This window comes from Callospermophilus lateralis, chromosome 3, assembly GCF_048772815.1.
Source record: "Callospermophilus lateralis isolate mCalLat2 chromosome 3, mCalLat2.hap1, whole genome shotgun sequence".
Classification (NCBI taxonomy): Eukaryota; Metazoa; Chordata; class Mammalia; order Rodentia; family Sciuridae; genus Callospermophilus; species Callospermophilus lateralis.
This window is the reverse complement of record NC_135307.1, coordinates 192,010,444-192,038,176: the sequence shown is the minus strand read 5'-3', so window position 1 is coordinate 192,038,176 and position 27,733 is coordinate 192,010,444. Positions and strand designations below refer to the sequence as shown.

At 42.6% G+C, this 27,733-nt stretch overlaps 1 protein-coding gene across 3 annotated transcripts; it reads right to left on the bottom strand.

Annotated features, from left to right (window-relative positions):
• Positions 1 to 586: 586 nt before the first annotated feature.
• Znfx1 (zinc finger NFX1-type containing 1) lies at positions 587 to 27,733 on the bottom strand. Of its 3 annotated transcripts, XM_076851964.1 has the most exons (15): positions 27,496 to 27,733; positions 26,477 to 26,661; positions 25,129 to 25,241; positions 18,436 to 20,244; positions 16,321 to 16,452; positions 14,666 to 14,814; positions 13,353 to 13,502; positions 11,912 to 12,026; positions 9,761 to 10,008; positions 8,088 to 8,227; positions 6,872 to 7,026; positions 6,358 to 6,503; positions 5,323 to 5,433; positions 4,708 to 4,803; positions 587 to 4,066 (listed from the first exon to the last, which is right to left on the bottom strand). In XM_076851964.1, the coding sequence occupies exons 3-15, from the start codon at positions 25,208 to 25,210 to the stop codon at positions 1,625 to 1,627; spliced, it is 5,775 nt and encodes a 1,924-aa protein (XP_076708079.1). In that variant the 5' UTR covers positions 25,211 to 25,241; positions 26,477 to 26,661; positions 27,496 to 27,733; the 3' UTR covers positions 587 to 1,624. The 3 variants fall into 3 exon arrangements, with proteins under 3 accessions (XP_076708079.1, XP_076708078.1, XP_076708081.1); XM_076851963.1 differs by lacking the exon at positions 26,477 to 26,661; XM_076851966.1 differs by lacking the exon at positions 26,477 to 26,661 and having other exon boundaries at positions 25,129 to 25,235.

Genomic DNA, 27,733 nt, shown 5'->3' with positions numbered 1-27,733 from the left:
GGGATACCCTTTGGGAAACTGTAATTCACGTCCTGTGTAATTTAAGTGTATGCGTGCCTCCCCCACCCCGCCCCAATCGTGGGTTAAAAATAATAGTTTTCCAGTAGCACATGTGCCAGACACTATAGTAGGTTCAAAAGTATTCAGTCAGGCTGCACCTAACAGTCACCAACATAGGATCCAAGTTAGAAAATGATGGACACCTATATGATAGAATGCAGTTCAAACTCACAACTGTAGGCTCTGTATACAAAGAGTGGGTCCCAAGTAGGTTCTGAGTAGGCTTGAAAAGCCGAGTGCAAATTTTCTGAAAAGGGATATGCATTGCTTCAGCTGATCACCACTAGGAGGACTCATGAAGTGAGCAGGGTGGCCACTGGGGAAGGAAACACTGTGTACCCTTTGTACAGGTTGAAAAAAAAATTTTCACCCTAGGTAAAAATGACTCATCAGCTAAATAAAAACCCCACACCACAAAAACAAAAGAATGGCTTCCATGTTGCGACAGCTCTGTCCTGTCCTGATTGTCTGTCTGAGGCCTCCCAAGCTGTTTCTAAAGGAGAGACAATGGATCACTGATTCTCCGTCATTGTTTTTATTAATTGGCTTTATAGGCTAAAGTGCATAGTAAAGACAGAAAAGAAAATGCATACATAGGAAAGGGAGTTTTTTTCTTGCCAACATTAGAAAGGACCTGAGATATCTAAGTGTCTGTTCTAAGGAACACTGGACAGAGGGAATGCGGACACAGGCGGCTGGCCTGAGGCCGGCTTCTGGCCTGGGGCTGGGGCCTGCAGAAGCTGCTGGCATGCTAACCCTGCCCAGGTAAAAGCTGTGAGAGAGTGCTGGGACAAAGGCTTACACTTGGGAGAGGTGATGCTGGTACTGAATGTGAGCATGACTCCATTTGGGCCAGGGAAACCAGCACTGTTATGGAACCTCTTGGATGGCAGGTAATGTAACCACTATCCAGGTGTAAATTACAGGAAAGGGCACAGAAGTCATCCCAGCTAGTCTGGGCCTGTTACACACAGCCTCCTAACGGGGTAGTGCACTTTCCCCACTCTGAATATGTCAGTGGGTCAGGGTGAGCTGAAGAATCTTTGTCCATCACATGCCTCCATCTTCTAAAGAGGGGTGCCCGAGGAGGTGGGAAGTGGGGTTTCTTGTGCTCCTTGGAGGGAAAAGCAGTCCAGACTCCTCTGGGCCAATTATTACAATGAAATTTAGTCTATAGGTTAGGATCTGATAATTAGCATCAGTCAGCTTCACTGAGCTCATACTTGTGCCCTGGGAACACTGCAGAAGAAACATCCAGTCAAGACCCAGAGTTACCACTAGGTAGCCCTATGTGGAAGCCCCACGCGTGCTCCGGAGAGTCTGTCCCATACTTGCAGGAAAGAAAGGTGAGCTCTACTAACTCTGCTCTTAGTTCTGGAGGTAAAGTGCTTACTCTAGCGCAGGAGTAAATCTAGAATCAAATGTGGGCAAGCCCTAAAAGTGGATCCTTAAGTAGGTGCTAAGACTAAAGGACAGTAATAAAAAAAAAACCTCAGTTCCTCCATAAGGGAGCCGGTCCCAGCCAAATGGTGGCTGGGACAAAAGGCAGCAGTGCGCTATCTTCCTAGATCATCCTCCTGATCTCCTCAAAGTTCAGCAGGTTGTTGGCTGTGTTTGACCAGGCAGGGTGCTGGGCTCCATCCATCTCAGAAGCAAGTTGGTTGCTCCTTTCCAGAGTATGATTTTCACCACCAATTACCTCCTGACACTCAGGACAAGTGGCCCTCTCCATGGCTCCTCCACACTCACTAATCACATAAATGTGGCCATTGGGGCACTTGAACCAGTGGCCACGAGGGAAACCCATGGCGCTAACAATCTGCACTCGTTCTTCCTCTGAGATGCCCAGGCCGGAGCAGGGAAGGGTGGCTTTCAGAGCATCCATTTTTTTCTGTACAAGCTGTTCATCCTCCTGGGTGAACTTACATGTTTTCTCGAGGATGTTCCGGATACTGTAGACCTCTTCTGCTATGCTACCTTTCACCTTCCCTTCTGCCATCTTGCAGCGGCTCAGGAGGTTCACCAGGTATGTAAGCCTCTGGATTTCACTCTGAAGGTCACTCAGTTCCTGGCTGGTGAAGCTAAGGCGCTTCCTGGCCAGCCACTCATGGACCTGGTCGAGTCGAGTCCTCACTTTATTTTGTTCTAAGACATGTACCTTTTTCAGAGAATCCCACAGGCTGGCCAAATGGTCATAGAAGCTGATGTAATTCTCAACAAGCCCCAGGTCTCTAACTGATAGGTTTTTCTGGGCTAACTTCTCCATTAGCATCAGGAAGTCTTCAGGGAGCAGCTGGTGGAGGAGGCTCTTGCTCTCCAGCAGGGCCGTAAGTCGCTCCTGACTGGTTGCAATTTCCCCTGCTGAGCCCTGGATCTTTTCCTTGACAATTTCGATCTCTTCTAGCCGCTGTTTGATGCTGGTTCCATACCTCAGGTTTTTGCGTATAGGCACCTGGCAGATAGGGCAGACCTTCAACCTGATGGCAACTTTGTCATCCTTCTGCTCATTCATGTAGCGGTCCAGGGCTTGTACCTCGAAGATGTGGCTGCAGTCTTCTAGCTGCACGAAGCGGGCATCAGGCTCATCCTCATAGCCAAAGAAGATTTGTGTGACCTCATCCAGGTGGCAAACACGGCACTTCTTGGGGCATGGCTCCCCACACAGACCAATGCAAGGGTGGCCACAAGCCAGTAGCTTAGTACAAGGCACATAGCATGGGGGTCGGTTGCAGGGCTCAGAGCAGAGTTTGGTGCACTGGTAGTGCTGGCAGTGCCAGACACAGGGTTCCACACAGGGGCTGCACAACTCCCCACACTTCTTCTTACACTGGCTATGGACACATCGGTTCTGACAGGTCCGCTGACAGGGCGGGCACTCACCAATGCAGGGCTCCTGGCACTTGTGTGAGCAGATGAGCAGGCGTTTGCAGGGCTGCTGACAACGCTCATGGAAGCGCCCTTCGAAACAGCTATGACAAGAGCCAGGGCAAGGATGCCCGCAGTCCAAGATGGTGTCACACTTGGTGGTACACTTGACTGGCATATCGTACTTGAGGTCTTCCACATTACCACACTTCACCTGTTGGCTGTGTCCACACTTGAGTTCCACAGTGACCATTACTGAACACAACTGTACACAAAGCTCACCACATGGGTGGCTACATCTGTGACCACATCTCAGGACCTTGGGGCAGGGCTCCTGGCAGCAGAAATCTGACTCAGGCATTGAACAAGGAACCATCTGTTCATGGCCACACTGAGGAATGGTTTTAGGAACCTTCACTTGACAAGGTTGACACTCCTGAAAGCAAACAAGGGGGCACCGGTGTCCGTCCTGGCAGATGACCTTCTGGCATGGCTTCATGCACTGGAACTCCTTATGCAGGGAATCATAGGGGTGGCAGGCACGGGTGCAGACATGCCCACAGCCCAGCCGGAACTCACAGGGCAGGCTGCAGCCTCCTTCGGGCACTTTTTGGAAGTCGGAAGCTTTGGAGACTAAGGTGTGGGTATCAGGGTGGTTCTGGCAGCACAGTCGGAGTGTTTGGCCTATCTGATTGTTCTCTCGAAGGGTATGGATGATCTTGCTCCACAAGGGCACCTTGGCTAGCATCTGCATGTTTCCAATGCAGTACATCCCCTTCTTGGCTCTGGACAAGGCCACACAGATACGGTTGGATATCTGGAGAAAACCCACCTTGCCCTCCTGGTTGCTTCGCACTAGTGAGAGGAGGATGATGTCATTTTCTTCCCCTTGGTATTTGTCCACAACATGGACCTTGACACCAGCAAATGTCTTGGCAGGCATGAGTTTTCGCAGGCAGAAAAGCTGCCCAGTGTAGGTGGTGAGGATGGTGATCTGGGAGGGCAGGTACTCCTGGCACAGAAAGTACTTGCACAACTCTACCACAAAGTGAGCCTCATGCTGGTTCTGATGGCTTTTGCCTTCTTGGATTTCCTGTTCAGGAAAGTTGTGTTCTACAAAGAAAAGGTTGGAAGAGACCCCCTGAAAAAGGAAAAAATAGGTTAAAAGGTTCCTTCATGGCCCTTGGCTCCCCTGGCTCATCTTCACATGCATCGGCCACTGTCCCAGCTCCAGGAAGAGACCTTGGAAAATTTCTGTACCTTCCATACCACAGTCTTTAATTCTAAAGTTGGTCACCATGTGCTATCTTTGGGACAGGGCAAATTTTGAGCTGAACAAGGAATTTATGTCTACTTCACTTTTCAAACTACTTGTTTGATATTAATACTTTAAAAAACCATCCAAACTCCGACCATTATGGCTAAGGGCAAAAGCAGCAGCTATAGTGACGATGGTGAAGATGACAGAGCAGCTAACCTGGGCACTTTACTGAGGGCTTTCTGTACTTACCTCCTCATCCCTCAGTACTGGGATGAAGCAAGAGACCTGACACTCAAAATTCTTAGATAATCTGCTGAAGGTTACACCTACTCAGTGGCAGAGTTTAGACTCAAAACCCCAGGTGTAAATGCTTGATTACTACACTACTGTACTATTCCTCCTCAAGACCAGCTTAATTCTTAAAACTGGCTGTTCCCTTTTGGAAACCTTCTATGCTAAAGAAAAGACAGCCTGCTAGATTGCTGACACCATCAAAGACAGATCAGGAAAGACAGACTCACCTTAATCTTCTCATACTTGAGAACAGAGGGATGATTCTCCAGATCCTGGTAGATGTGGGGGGTCAAAAGGCGGGCAATTTCAGGGCGCATGCGGTGCTGAAATAACACATATGTCATTAGAAATAGGCAGAGGACAATTTCTCTGGTTGGTAGAGAATTTTTAAGTAATGTTTGAAAAAAATATAGCAAGAAAGAGCACAATATAAACAGCTCCTTCAACAAAAACTTGCCAGAGTGACTTTGTGGTGTTTTATAACAGAAAATAAAATAAGCTTGACAGTTATTTCATTACTAAACCATTTTTTTGGGGGGGTGGGTACTGGGGATTGGACTCAGGGGCACTCAACCACTGAGCCACATTCCCAGCCCTATTTTGTACTTTTTATTTAGAGACAGAGTCTCACTGAGTTGCTTAGCACTTTGACATTGCTGAGGCTGGCTTTGAACTTGTGATCCTCCTGTCTCAGTCTCCCAAAGCGCTGGGATTACAGGTGTGCACCATGATACTGGCTTAAACCAGTTTCATTTTTATAAGATCTCTCTTTCAGACAATTGGCAGGTTCCCATGGGCATTTTCCTGGGTATTTGGGTAATAACAGATGACCGGTTTCTCACCTGGTAATTCAGACGGACAAAAGGAATGTTTACTTTCACTAGCCGTTCAAAAAGGGACACCTCAAGATTGAAGTTCTTGGCCAGATCATACACGTTGGCACTGGGGCGCAGCTGAGAAGAGAAACATAGCTGAGAATTCTTTACTGCAAACATTTTCACTAACTATTCATTCATCCAGCAAATGTTTTTCAAGTACCTCCTATATGCCAGGCACTCTTAAGTGCTTACAGGCTAAGGGTTAACAGTGACAAGGGCTCTGAAGACAAGAACCAAGGATAACATGACAACAGTGTCCAAGGGCGAGGATTCTTTAACTAAGCGTCTCTGAACAGTGACATCTGAGCTGTCTCCAGCATGGAAGAAGTTGTCAGTTATTCAGTCATTTGAAAAGCAAGCCATGGGAGGGAATACAGTGAGCAAATGAGAAGTCAGGAAAGCAGGCTGATTTTTTTGGCCTCTGCAGACCATTTCAAGAACCTTGATTTTTAATATGAAGTGCAGTGGGAAACACTGGAGGGTTTTAAGCTGGAGAATGACAATGATTTAAAATTTTAATATTTGTTTTGGCTCCTTTATAAAGGATGTCTGATAGTAAAAATGGAAATAAAAATGGAAGCAGGAAGACTGGGGAACTTGCTGTCCTAACAGTCTACTTAAAAGGGAGGGTAGGAGAGTACAGAGAATGGATGAAGCCACTATACTAATGCTAAGCTATATGCCAAATATAACAGCACCTGTTCTTAAATTGAATACGGGAAGTAAAGAAAAAAAGGAATCACAAAAAGCCATTAACTAGCTTTGTGGACTCTTTTTTAAAAAAATATTTTGTTTCAGTTGTAGTTGGACACAATACCTTTTATTTTTATGTGGTGCTGAGGATTGAATCCAGTGACTACACGTGCTAGGCGAGTGCTCTACCACTGAGCCACAACCCCAGCCCCACTTTGTGAATTCTTTAAACAGAGAGGTGGGAGTCTTCCTGTTTGATTCCTCCCCACAGAGAGGCAGTCCATCTTCCAGGAGCTCTTGCCTTACCTGCTGGTGGTCCCCAATCAGGATGAGGTGCTGGCAAGCTTTGCTCAATGTAGCAATGGTATGGGCCTCAAGGACTTCAGCAGCCTCTTCCACAATGACAATGCGAGGTTCCACCTTCTGTAGGATCTGGCGGTATTTTGCAGCACCTGGAATAAGGATAAGCCAAGAGGTTCCACTGAGCTGAGATACAGGATCCACAGGGCCACTGAGTCTCTCGGAATCTCCTTGTGTCCTTCTATGTCCTCTAGGGCTGAGAAGACCACTGAATAAGAGAATGAGCACTGGGTGGTCCAGAGCCTCGTACCCATGTTGTCATTGTTGGGAGTTGCAAACTCACCAAGAGAGAATTTCACTAAGCAGTCCCAAAATATGGGTTGTTTTCAATAGCTTTTCATGGTATTTTCCTCTAACCTATTAAAGAAGCTCTCTTTACCTGCCTCGGATACTCTGATAGGATCTGGGTACCAGAATGGAGCTTGGCTGGAACAGCTTAAATGTCCCCATGTTTTCTCACCTGTGGTTGTCATGCCAACAACCTGGGCATCTTTAAGGATATGCAGGTCTTCCTGGAGTCTCAGTTCAGCCATTCTCTCTGCTGATGTGCGGTACTGGCGTTCATAGCTGAGAATCTTCCGGCGAGTGTCAGCCTGATACATCTGTAGCCACAGCCTGGAGAATGGATCAATCAGGGAAAGGAAGCCATGAGAATGTACAGGAACCCCCTTCATGTGCCAATGTATGAAGTGAACCCAAGACCTTTGAGGAGCTTCTAGGTAAATGAGTGAGTGTGAGAGAAAAAGAGAGACACACACACCAGATATAGAGAAGAGTCCAAAATGCCCCCCAAAAGATGTATAGGGTGGTCAAGAGCTAAGAAAGGGAGTGTGATAAAGAACAAATGTTAGCTGGGCACAGTGGCACACATCTGTAATCCTAGCTACTTGAGAGGCTAAAGCAGGAGGATTGCGAGGCTAGCCTGGCAACTTAAACCCATTCTCACAATAACATTTTTTAAAAGGCTGGGGATGTTGCTCAGTGGTAGGGTGCTTGTCTCATATGTGAGGCCCTGGTTTAATCCCCAATACCACAAAGAAAGAAAAAGGGCTAACTATTGGAAAGAAAGTAAAGGACTTCAAAAGTTTCAGAAAGAATTTCTCATAGGTTCTCCCTATCACATTCCTGCCCTCCCTTAATTTTGCATAGAATACTTCATCCTGACAAGTCTGACCCCTGTCCACACCTCAGACTCACTTGACATCTCTTTCTCTGTGCAAAAGCTATTCCATTTCTCAAATAGCCATTCTCTCTCCTAGCTCAGGGCCTTTCCCTACGTGGTCCCCTCAACCTCACCTGCTCCCCTTTGCCCTGATCATGTCTGTTCATCTTTCAGATTTTGCCTCCAATGTCAATTTCCTGGATATCTCAAACCAGCTAAAATCCTATATAATATTCTCAGTACTCTCTACTCATCTTTCCTAGTATTTATGCCATGTATAGTTTTTTACTTGGGAAATTATGTGTTGACTTTTGTCTTTCCAGAGAGCATATAAACTCTGAACGTGATGACAGAGCAAGTATCTCCTATCCCACGATGACATCCCTAGCCCTCAGTTCAGTGGTGGTACTCAGTCATTAGTTAACATTGTTGAAGGTCTTTGAGAATATTCTGGGAACAGAAAAGGAATTCCCTGGGGAAATGACATGGGCCAGCTGGGCATGGGGCACAGTACCTATAAAGCTGCCAGCGAGAATTCAGGTCCAGCTGCCAGACATCCTGGATCGCATTGGCCTCGGCCTCAGTCATGGTGTTCAGTTTGCGAAGTTCAACCTTCACTTTCTTCTTCATTTTCTTTTTCTGGTTACGCTGGGTCTGTAGACATCAATACCAGGCAGGGTACCATCTGAGCAGAGGCAAACCTAGTTCTAAGCCTAACATGGGAGCCCCAGCATGTAAGAAAATGGGCTGCCACCTCTGATAGATTTCAAGTGTCTCACATTCTCACAACAGCTTTCCTACCACAGAGTGGCTAAACAAGAACTCTAGGGCCAGAATGCCTGGGCTCTACCTATTATTAGATTGTGGGCCCCAGGGCAATTACTTAACTCCTATGTGTCTCAGAATCTCCCTTAATAAAATGGGAAGACTAATAGCACATCTCTGGAGGTCCTTACATGGAAAAAACTTACAATAGTACCAGCACTGTTATCACCAAATATCTTTAATTTTTTTTTTTTTTTTTAGTTGTAGGTGGACACAATACCTTTATTTTATTTGTTCACTTTTTATGTGGTCCTGGGGATTGAACCCAGTGCCTCATGGATGCTAGGTAAACTCTCTACCACTGAGCCACAACTCCAGCCCATCAAATATCTTTTGATTCTAGTCTATTTCTCATTCCTAAAATGTGTTTGTCATGAAAGTAGTGGGGGCAGGGCTTCCTCACTGGATGCTATCAGTGTCTAGCATCTGCCGTTTAAAGTAGGGCTTGGCATAGGGCCTGCTAAAGTGGTCCTAATGCCATCAGAATACCTTTAACAAGTGGGTGAAAGGCACTGTTTGAAAAAGTGCTCCCCTCTAGCTCTGCCATGAGCCTTTAGAAGGATTGGTATGTGAGATGAATGTTACCACATTAAAAATCCCCATCTCCAGAAGCTGTATGGCAGAAATATACTCAATACATGCTTCCAAGGATTGAGATCATGATGCCACCCACCACTTGAACTGAACTAGGACATCAGGTGCAAAGCCAGCATTCAGGTGAAAAACTGCATCCAGAGTTGCTCTTTTAAAAAAGTCCCTTAAATTGTGGTTGGGGATCACAAATTGGCACTGTGAGTACCCAGTCCTCTGCTGCAATAAGAGGACCACTGGGTTCCACCAACAGGAGTAGACAGAAGGTCTACATGGAAATGTATGGGCACTTATACCACTCTGGCTTTAAGAGAAATGTCAAATTCCAAGCTGAAAGAATAAGCATTCCATGTAGCCTGGAGGATTTACTTTCAGCCTCTAGAAATGTAATGAGTGTCCTTAGATTTTGTGATTGAGAAGATAGGTATGAGGCACTAAGACTGTGTTTGATTTGACTCATATACACTACATTCTTCTGTAAGTTCCAGAGAAGCACTTGGTTACCTGCTTCTTGTCTTTCTATGTAGGTACTTCTTGCCAGCACCCCTCTGAACCATAATTTTTATACCCTTGGGATTTAGGCCAGGGTTAGGTAGCAAAATGGGTACATTAGCTAACTGTGAGGACCAAGTAAAGTAATAGAAGCTGGGGAAGACAGGAGTGGTCAGAATACTCTCAGGCCTGTTCCAGCAGAGTCTTAACCATGCCAATTTGGCAGTAATAACTGAACATGTTTCTCATTGAAACTTTCATGGAACGAAGTGAGTTTACCTTCCATTCTCCTGTAGCTTGCTCCTGTCCAGCTGTAGTTCCGGAGCCATAGTGGTCTAGCCTCATGGCCAAAAGCATTTTAGCCAACTCCTGGTCTGCCCCATTCTCTTCCTTCTTCCGTCGCCGGGGCCTCACCACCTCTTCCTCCTCAATCACCCGGTCTGCTTGAATCAGGTCAGCCTCCTCTGCAATCTCAATCAGCGAACCCTCCTCCTCCCCTTCCTCCTCTTCTTCTCCTTCTGCCTGGGCTAAAAAAGGAAAGCAGGTAGAACAGGGATGGAGATTCTTGAAGTCAAGGAAGGAAGAGGGCACTTCCAAGAGCTGAGGTGTACGAAGACATTCTGAAGGGATTTAAATGGTAACCTGGGGAAAGGGAAACTGGGAGGACTGACTCTAGGGGAGGAAGACTTCACTTTCCTTATGTTTTGTCACATATTTTACGTTTAAAAAATCATACGACTGAATGCCTTTTTAAGAAGGCAAATACACAGGTCTGAGGTTGTGGCTCAACAGTAGAGTGCTCGCCTAGCTCGTGCAAGACACTGGGTTCAATCCTCAGCACCACATATAAATAAATAAATAAAAATAAAGGTATTGTGTCCAACTAAAAAAAGATATTTAAAAATACACAAAGGAGGGTAAATACAACATAAAGATACAACTTAAAGGATAATGAAGCCAGGTGCGGTGGCACACGCCTGTAATCCCAGAGACTCAGGAGGCTGAGCCCCCTATCAAAATAAAACAGGCTGGAGATGTGGTTCAGTGGTTAAGTGCCTGTGGGTTCAATTCCTGGTACCAATAAATAAATAAATAAATAAATATAAAAATGAACATACAGGTACCATCCTCCCAAACTGGGTGGAAACTACCAATTTTTTTGAAGATCCCTCTTGTAAATCGTCCTAACCTGAATTTTGAATAAATAAAAGATACTCCATATCTTTTATTTAAAAGAAAACCCAAAAAACTTTACCATATATGTGTATGTATAAACACATACACACATATATATACATATACATGTGAATATATATTTACATATGCAAATAGCATGTACATATATAATTATACATATATGTTGTTTAAATACCACAATATCTGATACCTGTAATTTTTTTAGCTTGCCTTTTCTATTAAGGATTTTTTTTTTTTTAGTATTTTTTGCTTTAGTTATAGTTGTACACAATACCTTTATTTTATTTATTTATTTTTATGTGGTATTGAGGATCAAACCCAGTGCCTTACATGTGCTAGGTGAGTGCTCTACCGCTGAGCCCCTTCAATATGTTTTGAGATTCATCTATATTGCTAGACATGATGTGACTCATTCCTTTTCACTGTTGCACAGTATTTATCTTAACAGACAGTAATAGATCTACCCTTTGTACAAATGTGGATGGACATTTCAATTCTTTCTGTTTTCCTACTTGTCACAAGTGGTTGTGCCAATTTATAGACCAACTGGCAGTGTACCAGAGTTCCACTGCTGCACATTCCCACTGAAGGGTTATATAAAACCTGGTAGGTGTGTGATAGTATTTTATTGCTGTTTTAACACTCCAATTTTTTTTTTTTTTGGTATTAGGGATTGAACTCTGGGGTGCTTAACCACTAAGCCACATCCCCAGCTCTTTATATTTTTTATTTTGAGATAGAGTCTCACTAAGTTGTTCAGGGCCTTGTTAAGTTGCTGAGGCTGGTGCTTTTTTCTTTTTTTTTTTTTTTCTTTTTTCTAGTACTGGGAATTGAACACAGGGGCACTTAACCACTGAGCCACATCACCAGCCCTTTTTCTATTTTATTTAGAGACGGGGTTTCACTGAGTTGCTCAGGGCCTTGCTAAATTGTTGAGGATGGCTGTGAACTTGCGATCCTCCTGCCTCAGTTTACAAGCTGCTGGGATTACAGGCGTGCCACCACGCCCAACTCCTCTAGTTTTGATGAACACTTTTCATATGTCAATTGATTAATAGGATTTCTTATTTTGTGGTGTGCCTATTCAAGGTCTTTTATCTATTTTCCTATTTGACTTTCACTAATTGATTCACAGCTTTTCATTTATTCTGAGCACTAATTTTAAATCTTGCTATCTAGTCTTTACCATATTCCAAGTGAAGAAGTGGTTCTAGGTTGACATGTACTTCTTACCTGCATTTTCAGGTCCTGCTGAGGCAACATTTTGAGTGAAAGAACCAACACCTAGACCCAGCCATTCAAGCATCATGGAGTGCTTCCACTGCTGGAAGCAGATCCACTCGCTGTCCTAAGAAAGGAAGAATTATCAATGATGAGAACTCCATGACAACCAGTATGAAGGCAGGGTTTCCTCAAATAATCAAAAATAACTCCCTTAGGGGCTGGGGATGTAATTCAGTTGTAGAACACTTGCCTAACATGTACAAGGTCCTAGTTCCATCCCAAGTTCTCAAAAACAAACAAACAAAAAACAAGTAAACAAACAAAATTCCCTTAAAATTCAAAAGTTGCAAACTGGCATTCCTTGGGCAACTGGAACATTTAATATGACTTATACAGAACTTAAAAAATCAAAATTTCTATCTTTTGATAAAATCAGGATCTACACCAACAATAAACCTTTATTATTAAATGGCAACAAATGGCTGGAGCTGGTTGGTGCCATTCTCTCCCCTGTTTGCCACAGCTTGCTCCTTCCTAACTTTTCATACTAAAGTATTTGACTTATTTACTAGATCTGATTAATTCCCTTTTTTAGGGAATTAATCAGATCTAGTAAATAAGATCTGGAAATCATCAACCCAGTGATAACAGAGGTCCCATTTCACTGGGTTCCTGGCTAGTCACTCTATAAATTTGGTCTCAGTTACATCTTATGGTATCTTTTGAAGGTGGCACTATTATTTCCCTGTTTGACTGGTGAGGATCATACTGGCCCAAGTCACATAGTTAGTCTGTATGAGCCAAAGCTCTGGATGTGCTAGGTTACTTCTGGTTATGGTTTAATTTCCATTTCAGGATTTTAACCCAGGGGAACTTTACTTCTGATCTGTGTCCCCAGACATTTTTTTTCCTGATTTTTTTTTTTTTTTTTTATTTTGAGACAGGGTCTCACTAAGTTGCTGATGCTGGCCTCAAATTTGTGACCTTCCTGCTCCAGACTCCCATCTCACTGGGATTATGGGCATACACCACCATGCCAGACCTTTTATTACGTTTAGAGTTTACAAATATTAACTTAATGATCCAAATGATAATCCTCTAAGAATTAAGTTGACTTATAAGAAATTGCCATTTTATAAGATGAAGTTACAAGTACTAGCAATTTCATATGGTTCACTTTAATGCTACTGGCCTCCCAGTTTTCTAACAGGATAAACAAACACAGAAAAAGTAATCTGCCCAAAGCAAAGCCAAGATTCAAAACTAGAGGTTGGTTCCTGAGTCTTCTTCCTGACCAGCATGTCCAACTGCTTCTCATCATGAAAGGGAACTTTTTGCCTTATGTCAGCATCAGATCATGCTATAGCTAAAGCTTTGTACTGCTACTTCTCCTGGAGGCCACCTCTGAGTGCTGAGGCAGCCATGTGTGTGACCCTGAGATGAGCCCTACCTGCATCGGTCCACTCATTAGGCTTTCCCAGTGCCGGGGGGAGATGTACTTCTCCAGGTACTGTTCCCGGAGGACACCACGCATTGTACACTCTAGGGTCTGGGCACCTTCATGGAGCTCTTGCTCTGATTCCTTCATCTCTGTCATGATCTGCCAAGAAGACAGGGAAAGATGTGATGAAGACACATTACTCTCCCTCAAATTCAGTCCCTACCCTAAGAGAAAACAAAGCTAAAAAAGAAAAGTAAGAAAAAAGAATAAATGATCAGTCAATAATCAACAAACCAGTTTCTCAAGGCACACTACTGTGGTCTTGAAACCAAAGGATTAGTAACCAAAAGATCTAAAAGATGCCTACCAGTTAGTAAGAAGAGGAAACACATGAAATAAAAACAGGCCAAGAATATTGTGGCATAGACTACAAGTCTTGCAGTATTTGTTCTCTCTTTTCCTTAAAAATAAGAACTCATGGGGCTGGGGTTGTAGATCAGAGGTAGAGTGCTCGTCTACCATGCATGAGGCACTGGGTTCAATCCTCAGCACCACATAAAAATTAAATAAAGATATTGTATTCACCTATAACTAAAAAATAAATATTAAAAAATAAATAAGAACTCAGAGCAGGGCACAAAGGCATACACCTATAACCCCAGTGACTTGGGAGGCTGAGGTAGGCAATTCCAAGTTTAAGCCAGTCTCAGCAAGTTAGCAAGGCCCTAAGCAACTTAGTGAGACCCTGTCTTAAAATAAAGAGTAAAAAGGGTTGGTGAGTTAGTGCAGTGGTACAGCACCTCTGAGTTCAATCCCCAGTATCCAAAAACAAACAAAACAAAACAAAACAAAAAAACTCATTTTTTTTTTTTTTTTTTTAATTTTAAGAGGGTGTCTCACTAGGTTGCCCAGCCTGGTCCCAAAATCCTGGGCTCAATAAATTCTCCTGCCTCAGCCTCCTGAGTAAGTACAAACATAGATGCACACCACTAAGCCAAGCTCAGATTTTTGATCAGGCACAATGCTGCCCAGCTTAAAGATGACATTTCCCTGCCCAGTGGCTACATGCAGAAGTGCTATGGTGGCTTTGGGAAAGTAGCCTGAAGGTCCTGGTAGGGGCACTGCCCTTCATCCTTACTCTACTTTGGATTGAGGGCACGGATCACATCAAGGGATTCGCAGAATGAAATGTTGGAAAGAACCTGTGTCCTCCAGAGCTCTGAGGAGCCTCCATATCTACCCTGGGGAGCCTGCTCAGAAAGCTACTGCTGTCTTGTGTAGGTTCCTTGAGCTACCTCAGATATGCCACAGCTGGAACTCACACTCATGTAGGCTCTTCGGAGGTGCATGGGGAGGTTACGGCGGAATTCCCGCTTGTTCCTCAGTTCCCTCAGGGTGAACTGCTTCAGAATTTCACTGTTGCTCCTTCCACCCACCCGCACAATGCTGGTCTTTTGACACTTGTAGATGCCTGCGGAGCAAAGAACATTGCAGGGTTGAGAAGGCCTACGCTGGACTAACTCAGATGAGAGTTATGTGCATTTGGGATCTTGTCTCATCTGGTCCCTTAGAGAACAAACTGTGCTTACAGGAAATTTACCCAATTAATGAGCCAGAGGGTCTTGAGAGGATACAAGCTTATAAAGTGTAGTGCTTAAGACCACAGGCTCTGGAATCAAACAATTGGGGACACAAATCTTGTCTCTAACATTTATTGTTATATAACCTGAGTAAATTATGTAATTTGTGTCTAAGTTTCATTGTGATTTGGAGATAGTAACAACTTTTTTATAGAGCTATAATCTGGATAAAAAAAAATAATAACTTTATGGCATTTAGCTAGGGCCTGGCACAAAGCAAGCACTCAGTAAATGTTATCTATTTTGCAGATTTGATTACTGTGTACATGTCCCAGGCAAGTGCCAGGTTTTGAAGATACAGCAGTCAAAACACAAACTCAGTTTTTACTTGTTCTTCTGTTTCAAGTTCTAGCAAAGAAAATACGCAGTAAACAATCTATTTTAATAACAATCTATTTTAATAGCAGTAAGTATGAGTCCTATAAGTACATGATGCTACAAATGGATAGTAGAGGACCTCACCTGATCTGGGCCGGGTAGAGATCTATTCTTGAGGATCTACTATTTAAACTGAAACTTTAAGAATAAACAAGATGTAGGTGAAAGGAGGTTACAGAGGAATAGAAAATAAGCAAAAATAAAAACACTTATTTAGAAAATAAGCAAAAATAAAAATTCTTATTCATTAATGCCGTTAATTTGTTATTGTTGTTGTCTGCAGTGCTGGAAACTGAACCCAGGGTCTTGCATATGTTAGCCACCACTGAGCTACACCCCCACACAACAATCAGTATTTTTTGAGTGTCTAATATATGCCAGGATCAGTGAATACAGTAATTAACCTGACCAGTCCTCAGTATTTATGATCTAGTGTGGAGAAACATGAAAGAGATTAAAAGAAAAAATACAAAAGGAGACTTTAACTTTGTTTGGGGGAAATGGAGAAAGTCCACCTGAGAGATTTAAGGTAAGACCTGAAGAATAAATTAGAGCCAGACAGGCCAAAAGAGTTCAAGTTGGAGAGAGAGAGAGGAAAAGAAGAACAGCATGAGCCAATTGAGAAACTACAAGAACTCCGGGAGGGCTGGGAAGTAGCTCAGTGGTAGAGTGCTTGCCTAGTGTGTGCAAGGGCCTGAGTTCAATCCCCAGCACAACAATAAATAAAATAGTAAATGAATAAATAAATAAAGTTCAAGGAATTGAAGACAATCAGTGCTAATGGAGTTAGGAAGAATGAAGGAAGAGAACAAAGATCAGGTTCAGAGTCAGGCTAGGACATGTGGCCTTGCAGGTCATGGTCAAGACTGTGGCCTTTATATTCAAAGTGCAATATAAAGTTATTGCAGTTGTTCACCATAAATGTTTTGATAAAGAACAATTTTGCCCATAGACATTACCTTCCAGAAACTGGTCCAAAGCATGATTAGTATAACATACAACCAAGATGGGGAACTTCTGGCGACTAATTTGCCAAACGGACTCATTGGTCAGAAGGGCTTGAACAATTTTTAGACCCACATAGGTTTTGCCTAGAAAATAAAAAAAAAAAAAGAAGCTAAAAATTCTAGAAAAGGAACAATTAATTACTTAGAGCAATTTGTTTTTATTTTTTTATATTTTAGACAGGGTCTCTATGTTGCCAGGCTGGCCTTCAACTCCTGCCTTACCCTTCCCAGTAGCTGAGACTACAACTGTATACCACCATGCCTGGCTTTTATCTTTCTTCTCAAATTTTGAGGTAATACATTGAGATGATTAAAAATCTAAACAGCATAGTAAGTATATTGTGAAAAGTCTCTTATGCCAGAGTTTATCTCACTAGAAGCAACCAATGTTACCAATTTCTTGGGTAACTTTTCAGAGATAGTCTTTCTATGTATACACAAATACACACACATGTATACATATACATATATATATATATATTTTTTTTTTAGAATTTTTTTAATATTTATTTTTTAGTTTTCAGCGCACACAATATCTATGTGGTGCTGAGGATTGAACCTGGGCCGCACACATGCCAGGCGAGCGCGCTACCACTTGAGCCACATCCCCAGCCCCGCATATGTATTTTTTTCCCTTAGCCTTTTGCATCCCCCCACCCTATGCCTTTTTTTAAAAAAAGATAAAAGTAGGGCTGGGGTTGTGGCTCAGTGGTAGAGTGCTCGCCTAGCATGCACGAGGCACTGGGTTCGATCCTCAGCACCACATAAATGTAAAATAAAGATATTCTGTTCACCTAAAACTTAAGATAAATATTAAAAAAAAATAAAAGATTATTTTTACTGTTCCACATCTTGGTTTTTTTCACTTTATATATCTTAGAAGTAGTTCTCTATCAATACACAAAGAATCCTCTCTCTCTTCATGACTAAGATAATTTTTAGCTAATTACTTCTCTACTGATAGACACGTACATTGTTTCAGATCTCATTCATAGAGCAAATTCTTTAGAAGTGGTTTTCATACAGTATGGTAAATTTGCCTTTGTGACGAGAGAGAAAACTTATGAAAATCAACATAAGAGTTAGAGCTATGGACTCATTAAATTTACAAACTGCTAAATTTTTGCATTGTTTCAAGCTAAGTTTGCCACTGTCCTCAATAACTCAGAGTTGAGTGAGGGAGCAATATTGGAAAATCAAAGATTTCAATACAGTATAATAATTAATAATTTCTCCCTTTTTTTTCTTTAAATAATGTTTATTTAGTGTCAATCAAGTGTCAGACACGGGTGGATACAACAGATACAATAGTGAGCAAAATAAACATGGTTAGTATCCTCCTAGATCTTATAGACTTTTAGGTAAGAGACTTGCAGGTGGGAAGGTGGCGGTAGAGAGGAATACTTCTATGAGAAGCACAGTGGGATAGATATGAGCCAGGACTCTTCAGCCAAACTATCTGAGTTCAAGTGCTAGGTCTGTTACCACCTGTGTGAACTTCACACTTCACATTTCTTAAATAAGGGGTAATTTAACCATTCTTTGCCTTAGTTTCTTCATCTGTAAAATGGTTTTAGTAATGGTTTCTAACTCATAGGACCATTATGAGGATGAAGTGAGTTAGCATATGTAAGGCATGTAAAACAGTTTGGCATATACTGTGATTATTATATATTTGGTACTATTTAATTTAAAATAACATAAAAGGGCCGGTGATGTAGCTCAGTGATAGAGCACTTGCCTTGTACACCTGAGGTCCTAGGTTCAACCCTTAGCACCACAAAAATAATGTAAAATTAAAACAAATTAATAGTTTTTCAATGAAGCAGAGTAACGTATCTCCCTGAATTTGACCTCTAGCAGTCTTTTCTAACCTTGTGATTTGAGTTTGTTACTATGCATGCCCATGGTCCCCACTGGAAAATCACTGAGTGGCTACTTTATAAACAAAATGTATGCCATTTCAGGACAGTGTTTCTAAGTGAGACATTCTAGAAACCCAGAGCAAAGCCTCCCTTGCCTATGTTATAGGGTATATGTCAAATGCTCTGAAAAAATTTGTCTTACCTGTTCCAGGAGGTCCTTGAATAATTGCCAACTCCCTTGTGAGAGCAAACTGCAAGGCTTCCATCTGAGAGTCATCCAGCTTCAGAGCTTCTTTTGAGGGCCACTGGCTAGGGTCTAAGACATTAACTCTAGGACGTCTCAAACCCTCAACAGTCCTCAGAGATTCTCCAGTGGCTGAAGGATTCTCTATTAAGGGGGTGAAATCATATCTGCCCCCCATTATCAAGTACCTGGGCTCCTTCACATGAGAGTCACATTCCACAATATTCCTCTGGAAGGGGACGTCTTCTTCCTGGACCTCCTGGAGTCCTTCCAGGACATGCCTATAAGCCTCAAAGTATGCTGTTGTCTCCACCATGAGGAAAGAGTCAGAGGGCTGAACCTCTGCTAGCAGCTGTTGGCTCTGCTCATTGAAACAGAGTTGGACAATTCCTCTGCAGAGATCTTCATGCTCCCGGTTAGAAACAGTGGCAAAAAGAAATGTCTCAAAGTTGTCCTTGGACATGCATACCAAAGACCCATACAGCAATCGCTTAGAGTTCTGCCAGCGAACAAACTTCAGTGGTTTTGTATCAAACTGAACCTTATAGACAATGCCTGATGATGAACACAAAGGAGTGATGATCCTCGTATCAAAGTAGATCCGGATGTCATCAAACTTTCTCTTCCTCAAACACTGATCTTCAAAGCTTTGGAGAAGTTCCAAAATGCCTTCCCTCAGGGGTCTGACAAAATCTTCTCTCAGGAGTCGGAAGTGGGTATCCAGATAGACAGCAGTGCTCTCATATTTTCCAGAAATGATGTTGGGACGAAGGAAGGGCCTCTCATCTAAGTGCACTTCATTGTAGGTCGGGTAGATGGGCATGGTCCGGTAGCTCTCCACATGGCCTTCTGCCTCAGGCTGCACTAGAGTATAGGTATCCATTCTCAAAGTGCCCTCTCGCCTCTTTTCCTGCAGATGTTCAATGATGGTCTGCACCTTTTCCAGGTTTTTTTCTGTCTCCTCTTCTATGTCAACACCAGAAGCTCTCAAAGCATTAAGAGAAGCTGGCAGGAGAGAAATGAGCATGGAAGTTTCCTGCACAGAGCTGGCAGGAAAGACGCTTACAAGATCCTGGAGGAGGGAGATGATATTGCTTATGTGTTCCGGATACTGGTTTCGAATGTCAGGATTGGGTTCGGTACTCATCCCTACCACATAAGCAGGCAGGCAAACTTTGAGGAATTTGGAGTTCTTCAATATGCCTAGTACATGAAGAATACTCTGGCGGTCCATTTTGGAGCTGCAAGCCTTCCGAAGAACCTGGCAGATGAGCTCAAGGAAGTTGGATTTCATGGAAGAATGAGATAGGAGCTCCTTCAGCCCTAAACTTGTGGCAAGTGTGATGACCACCTCAGAGGGGTCTTTTTGCAGAAGACTTTCTAGGAACTTATAGCCCAGTTTCTTAACCTGCTGTGGCTGTTCTGTAGGCTTCTGGTGGGGGGTCCGCCACTGCTGGAAATTTTCATTGGACCATGGTGGTCTGCGATTCCTACCCTCTTGGTTGTCATTTCTCTGCCTGGTATCATTCTCTGGACCATGTCTTTGGCCTCTAGCTTCATCACTGGTATGCCCTTCCTGGTTCCTCCTTCCCTGATGTGGATTCCTCCCCATGGCCCTAAATCTCTCCTCCCTTTGCCGGTAAGGAACAGGATGATTGTTGGCCCTAGGATGCCTTCCGGGATGGTTGGTTCCTCCTCTGAGAGCATTGGCTGGTGGGTTATTGGCCTGATTTCTAGCTCTTGGTGGTAATTCTCCATCCATAGGCCCTAAACACAATGGGAATATTGGGTAAGCACAGAATCAAGGGGCAAAAAAACTGAATGAGACAACAATAAATATGCTTTCATTTTCCAGATAACCAAGGAGATCAGGTTTTGTAGAGACAAAAATTTCCTACCAAGTTGTATAATAAATGAAAGATAGGGCTGGGGGTGCCGCTTAGTGGTGGAGTGCTTATCTAATTTACAACGCCCTGGGTTTGATCGACAACACCAAAAGAAAAAAAAAGAAAAAAAAAAAAAAGAAAGTTTATTATGAGTGCCATACACATTATAAAAATATTATTTTTCCAAAGGACGCAAAAGGGAAAAGAATAAACATTTGTTAAATGCCTAATACATTGGTTCTAGTCTTTTGCTACTATGAAGTAACAGTCAGAACATAAATTTCAGGGCTGAATAGATCTTGGCTTGGCCACGTCCTTCACTGTGTAACCATGACCAAGTTGTACAATTTCTCTAGGTCTCAATGTCTAGATTGTAATAGATTAAAAGTTTATAGGGCAAGCCGGGAGCAGTGGCACATGCCTGTAATCCCAGCAGCTTGGGAGGCTGAGGCAGGAGGATCGCAAGTTCAAAGCCAGCCTCAGTAACTTATCAAGGCCCTAAGCAACTCATTGAGACCCTGTCTCTAAATAAAGTACAAAATAGGACTGGGGATGTGGCTCAGTGGTTGAAAGCCCCCAAGTTCAATCCCTGACATCCCCATCCCCAAAAAAAGCTTATAGGGCTGGGGCTGTAGCTCAGTGGTACAGCACTTGCCTAGCATGTGTGAGGCACTGGGCTCAATCCTTAGCATTGCATAAATATAAATAAAATGAAGGTTTGCTGTCCAAACACTATTACAATTTTTTTTAAATTTATAAAATACTTAGAATATTACCTGACACATGAGAAGCTCTTAGTAAATATTAGTTATTACTAGTCAGTAATAACTATTTTTCCCTGGGAATACTCTTGATTTCTGTGGTTATTGGTTCTGCTAACCAATTATCATAAACAACAGACATTAAATGGAATAAAACTATGAAGGAAAACACTATCTGAACTTTGCCCAGCATCAGCCAAAGCAGTTTGAACAGGAAAGAGGAAGGGAGGATTTCCTTTACCAAGATGTTTTTTCAGCTAATAGATTGTGAAGGAAACTGAAACATGGATATCAAGTTTTGTTCCAGGAAACTGAAACTGAAGTTTTCCTCCTTTCTGAGAAGTAGTTCATAAACACAGTTCTTATTGATTACCACCAACACTCACACAGAAAGCTGAGCTAGAGGAGGGATAATGAGGTCACACTCAGTACACACAGGAACATGGACGCTACTTTGTGGATGACACCAAACTTGTTTTCCTTCATCTACCAGACATTTCATAAGTGATCTTACCCAACATACCCAAAGTCCAGTTTTTTTCACTTTCTGTTCCTCTAAAACTGATAATGGAGCTAAACTCAACTTATCAGAATGACACTGTGATTTTAAAAACAAATAAGACTATAAATTGCGCATGGTGGTGCATCCCTGTAATTTCAGTGACTTAGGAAGCAGAGGCAGGAGAATCACAAGTTCAAAGCCAGCCTCAGCAACTTAGCAATTTAGCAAGATCCTATCTAAAAATAAAAAATAAAAAGGGCTGAGGATGTGGCTCAGTGGTAAAACAACTCTGGGTTCAATCCCTGGAAAAAAAATTTACTAATTAATTAAAAATAAGATTGTATACAATGATTGGATAAAAAAAATGTTATAAGGGGCTAGGGTTGTGGCTCAGTGGTAGAGCACTTGCCTAGCATGCGTGAGGCACTGGGTTCAATCCCTAGCAACACAAAAAAAATTAAAACAAATAAATAAAGGGATTGTGTCCATCTATAATTAAAAATAATATTCTAAAAAATGTTATGAAGGGGCTGGGGATGTGGCTCAAGCGGTAGTGTGCTTGCCTGGCATGCGTGCGGCCCGGGTTCGATCCTCAGCACCACATACAAACAAAGATGTTGTGTCCGCCAAAAACTAAGAAAAATAAACATTAAAATTCTCTCTCCCTCTCTCTGTCTCTCTCTCTCTCTTAAAAAAAAAAATTTAAAAAATGTTATGAAAACTGAAAGTACACAAAATATTTAAGATAATCATATTATTTCACGAGACCAGATACTAAATACACTTATATACTTCTTTTTTTTTCCTTTTATTTTGAACTTTGTAGAAAAAATTTTCATGTGACAACATAAAAGAGTACTTGGGAAATATGAATGCTATACATCTGAACTCTAAATTTTTATAGTTATTTTCATATTTACTTTTCCAACTCCCACAATCTAAGAAATTCCTGCTTTTAGTATTTAGGTCTGATTAGAAGACTGTTATCTGAAAGAATGAAAAAAATGTATCATTTCTCATTCTTTTAACACACAGTCCATAAAATAAAATTCCACAGTAATTCCTCATTTGATTCACAACAAAAATTTGAATGACATCTTACAAACTTAAAAAAAAAAAGCAATAACCTATTAGTTGTTTGTTAGAAAGTTCTAAGCAAACAATAATTTCTTCAGTACAGTGATGCTCTTAGAATTAACTTTGGTTTGAGGACTAGGACTCTAAACCTATACTAGCCACTAGCCCCACATGGCTATTAAGAAAGTGAAATGTGCCAGGTGCAGTGGTGCACACCTGTAATCCCAGAAGCTTGGAAAGCTGAGACAGCAGAATTGAGGGTTCAAAGCCAGCCTCAGCAATGATGAGGCGCTAAGCAACTCAGTGAGACCTTGTTTCTAAATAAAATACAAAATAGGACTAGGGATGTGGCTCAGTGGTCGAGTACCCCTGAATTCAATCCCTGGTACAAAAAAAAAAAAAAAAGTAAAATGTGGCTAATATGTAAGTATTTGAGGAGATTAAAATATTATTAAAGTTTTTAAAGTATTATGATAATGAAGTACATTCAATTTTAAAATGACAATATTTGGGGCTGGGGTTGTGGCTCAGCAGTAGAGCGCTTGCCAAGCATATGTGAGGCTCTGGGTTTGATCCTTAGCACCACATAAAAATAAATAAAATAAAAAGGTATTGTGTGTGACTACAACTAAAAAAAATTTTTTTTAAATGACAGTATTTGGATACAATAAGTAAGAAAGATCATTAAATTTTTATTAAATAGCATTAAAGTTTTTTGAATAAAGCATATTTGCTCTGGAAATAAACCACATATGAAGAATTTCTTATTAATTACTCACAACTTTTAAATAAAATAAAAAAATTTCTACTCTTACATTTTGTGAGGAAGGGGCTGGGGTTGTGGCTCAACAGTACTGTGCTTGCCTGGCATGTGTAGTGTGCTGGGTTAGAGCCTCAGCACCACATAAAAATAAAATAAAGGTATTGTGTCCAATTACAAGTAAAAAAAAACCCCAAAACCCAAAATATTAAAAAAATATTTTTTGTAAGAAAAAAATTGAGTAAAATATTTTATATGGATGCAGACAGGCAAGCAAATAGTATATGCTAGAAATTCATTGTAGTATTTGTTATCTTAACAAAGGTCTTCTTGATTTTGTTGCCAATTAGATTTGTTTTTTTTTTTTTTTTTAAAGTGTACAGCAGCTATCTCTCTCTCTTTTTTTTTTTTTTAAAGAGAGAGTGAGAGAGAGAGAATTTTTAATATTTATTTTTTAGTTATCAGCAGATACAACATCTTTGTTTGTATGTGGTGCTGAGGATCGAACCCGGGCCGCACGCATGCCAGGTGAGCGCGCTACCGCTTGAGTCATATCCCCAGCCCGCCAATTAGATTTGATTTCTAATCCCTGTTTTAAAATTTCTTGGGATGGGGTATTGGCTCAGTGACAGAGCGCTTGCCTTGCATGTGTGAGGCACTGGGTTCGATCCTCAGCACCACATAAAAATAAACAAAATAAAGATATCGTGCCCATAAACAGCTAAAAAAAATTCCCCCTCAAAGAGATAATTGTAGAATATTAAAACCTGCTGGAATTTTCATATAGTCTAACTCAATGTGCTATTTGATATAAAGCAACTATTGTACTTTTCTGATATGGGTATTAGAATTTGAATGTGAAGTTAATTTTTAAAACAATTTTCAAGAAATGCTTTTAAAAAGTTTCTATTTATTAACTTTTACGCTGGCTCTAACAGAAAAACACATTTTAAAATTGGAATTCATTAGTTGAATGTTCCAAAGGAATCTCCAAATTAAAATAAATTTAGGGGCTGGGGTTGTACCTCAGTGTTAGAGTGCTTGCCTAGCATGTGTGAGGCACTGGGTTTGAATCTCAGCACTGCATATAAATAAACAAATAAAATAAAGATCCATCAATATCTAAACAAAATTTTTTAAAATAAATAAAATGTAGATCTAAGATGTATATTTATCACCTTACTTTGTTCTAATGAATATGCTCAATTCTGAAACACAATTTTACAGGGAAAAGAGATTATAATCACTTGAAATGTTTTATGCTTATTCATAACACTTCACATATGAAAGAAATTAGTATTGATTTTTTAAAGTAAATTTAATCTGCTTCCTTTTGCTTTTTTCAATTATGCTACTAGAAAATTAAAAAATTATGTTTTGGGTTTGTATTATGTTTCTATTAATAGAATTGTGCCAAACCAAGAGTTATTTCCATTTCTGACATCCCATCACTGTATTTGTAAATTGAACTACACCCATCCATCATATCTCTTAAGGAAAGGAGAAACCTATCTGTTTTTCATAGTCATTCATGCTATAGTTAAGGAATAAGTCATTCTTTACTTGACAGATGCAGGCAATCTCAGGTGGGCTCATTGATAGGCAACCCAGGTTCCTTCTGATTGCTTAGTATTTCCTTCTCACTAGGTAGGAAACTTTGCTTACCTCTGTGGTTGGTATGGGGATTCCTGGGCCTGGCCTCCAGATGAGGTCTTCTGTCTTCCATGTTTAAGTCACTTGAATTCATTCACGCTCACGTTACTTTCAGTTATCTGGAACTGCACAGGTTGAGAATTATCAGTGCCCTGAAACAGCATCTAATAACAATCAAGCCAGTTCTGCCTTTACTTTTCAATGATTAACTAAGAGTTACATGCAGATTTTAATCATGAGCACAAAGTGCTCAACTTTGTGAGTAACCAGTTATAAAATAAAATATTAAATTCATAATTTAGGTGATTTCAAGGGATCAAATTCTTCCTTGCACTTCCTTGGGGATGAGGGAGTGTCAATTCAAATTCAAAACTATTGTTCAGTTTATACCTCTAGCTAAGTTGCTTAAACAGTTGCTAGGTTTCATTTTCCTCTCCTGTAAAGCAAATATTGTTGCCAGGAGAAAAGAGTACATTTTTGTTAATCCAAAACCATGTACTATCATCCTATCTGGCATTATTATACAGTACTCTATACCTCTCAATCCTCTAGAGTTTGAAAATAGTGAGCAATTATCCTTTGTCCTATTCTTTGGAACACAGCTAAGTGATTAAACTCTCTGCTGTACTAAATCAAGAGAAAGAAATTACCTTTCAATAACTAGAAAGCTATTGATTAACTTAGCACCTATGAGTCCTGTTTCCTCAGAACCACTAGAAATCCGCAATTTTTTCTTTCCTCTTTCCTTTATCTAAATGATTTTTGACACTGGTTCTGTAAGAGGAAGCTTCTCTAAGGGAACATCTCAGTTTAACTCATGCATATCATGTGGGCTAGGGTTAGGGAAAAAGCAGGTAACTCAGAGTCCTCAGCAAAAAAATTTCTGAGACTGTCCAAAGTTTTAAAATATTCATAGTTGGAAACTGTGAATAGATCTAGCATTATATGAGGGGCACTGTTATTCTCATCAGAAAAAGGAATCTCCCCTGCACCAGGGCTGTACAATACTTTTGGCCAGTCTCTTCCCTAATCTTATCAAACCCTGCTCTCATGGTGGAGGTTCAATAGTTTGTTTGTTGTTTAAGGGGAAAATTTCTTCTTTTCTTGAAAAATATTAAAACAGAAACTCAGAAATTTAGGAGAAATAAAAGTAGTAAGGGGAAATAAAGAAAAAAAGAAACATCAGCAAGAAAGGGAGGCACACATAGGAAGAGGAAATAACATGAATAAACAGACAAAATGTTTTTTTGTTTTTTTTTTGGCGGGGGGGGGGGGGGGAATGAAGGCAAAGAGGGCAGGAAGAAGAAAATCGGTGATGGTCAAGCGGGTACAGGGATGAGAATGAGAGCACGGTAATTACCAGGGTGGAATGAAAGAGGCTGAAGAAGGAGGTGAAGGCTGGTCTGCAGGGAAGTGTCCAGAGTCCGGGGATAAGTCTCTAGTGCAGGAGAGCCCAGTTCGGAGGGAGACGCTGTGGGGTCACGGGGCAGCAGGCTGGGGGCAGCCCTGGACATGAAGGCGCATTCCCAGGCTCAGCGGGGGCAGCTGCAGAGGTGCAGGGGGCGGGCTTCAGGAGGCGGCAGGGCAGGGTGCGGGGCCACCTGCTGAAGTGCTGGGGGACCCCAGGAGGGATGGGGAGTGCGCGGTGTTGAGGGCGCTTGGTAACAGACAGGGGTGAAAGAGGTGACAGGGGTGAGGGATAGGGATGGACATGGTGAGGCAGGGGCAGTGGTGGGAGCCGGCACTGAGGGAGGGCGAAGGTGAGGGAGGTGTTGAGGGCGCTGGGGAGACCACCGGGGAGCTGGGGGCGTGGAGCTGCTAAGGACTGCGGAGGGGCGCTGAGCGGGACGGGCTGAGCAGCGGGGACAGGACTGGAGGGGACAGGGGCTGAGCAGGAGGGACAAGACTCCGGGAGGCAGAGGGTGGGGAGGAAGAGCTGGGGGGGCAGGGGTGAGCTCGGGGGGGACAGGACTGGGGGAAACAGGGATGAGCAGAGGAGAAAGGACCGAGGGGGACGGGACTGAAGAGGGGACGGGACTGGGGGAAGCGGGGCTGAGGAGACGGGGGCTGGAGGGGACAGAAACTCTGGGGAGTGACAGGGACCGAGAAGGGGACAGGGTCTGGGGAATGACAAGGCTTGGGGGTGACAGGGGGCTCAGCAGAGAGGACGGGACTCCCGGGGGGGGGGTGACGGGACCGAGGAGGGGACGGGACTCCTGGGGGTGACGGGACCGAGAAGGGGACAGGACTCCGGGGAGTGACGGGACCGAGGAGGGGAAAGGACTCCGGGGGGTGACGGGCGCTGAGGAGGGGCCGCGGGCAGCGGCGGGCGGCGCGGGGCGGCGCGGGGTGGCAGGTGCGGGCGCGGCGGGCACTCACCGGCTGCGGGCTCCCGCGGCAGTGCCGGCGGGCGTGGGGCTCGGGCCCAGCAGGTCGGCGGCCCCGCCCGGCGCCGCGCACTTTCGGTTTCCTTTCCCGCAGACCCGGGGCGGGGCGAGGAGCCGGGCGGGCGGCCCGGAGGAGGAGGAGGTGGACACGGGGGAGGAGGAGGAGGCGGAGGAGGCGGTGGGGCCGCGGGCGCAGGCGAGGGGCCGGGCCGAGCGCCCCCGCCCTCGGG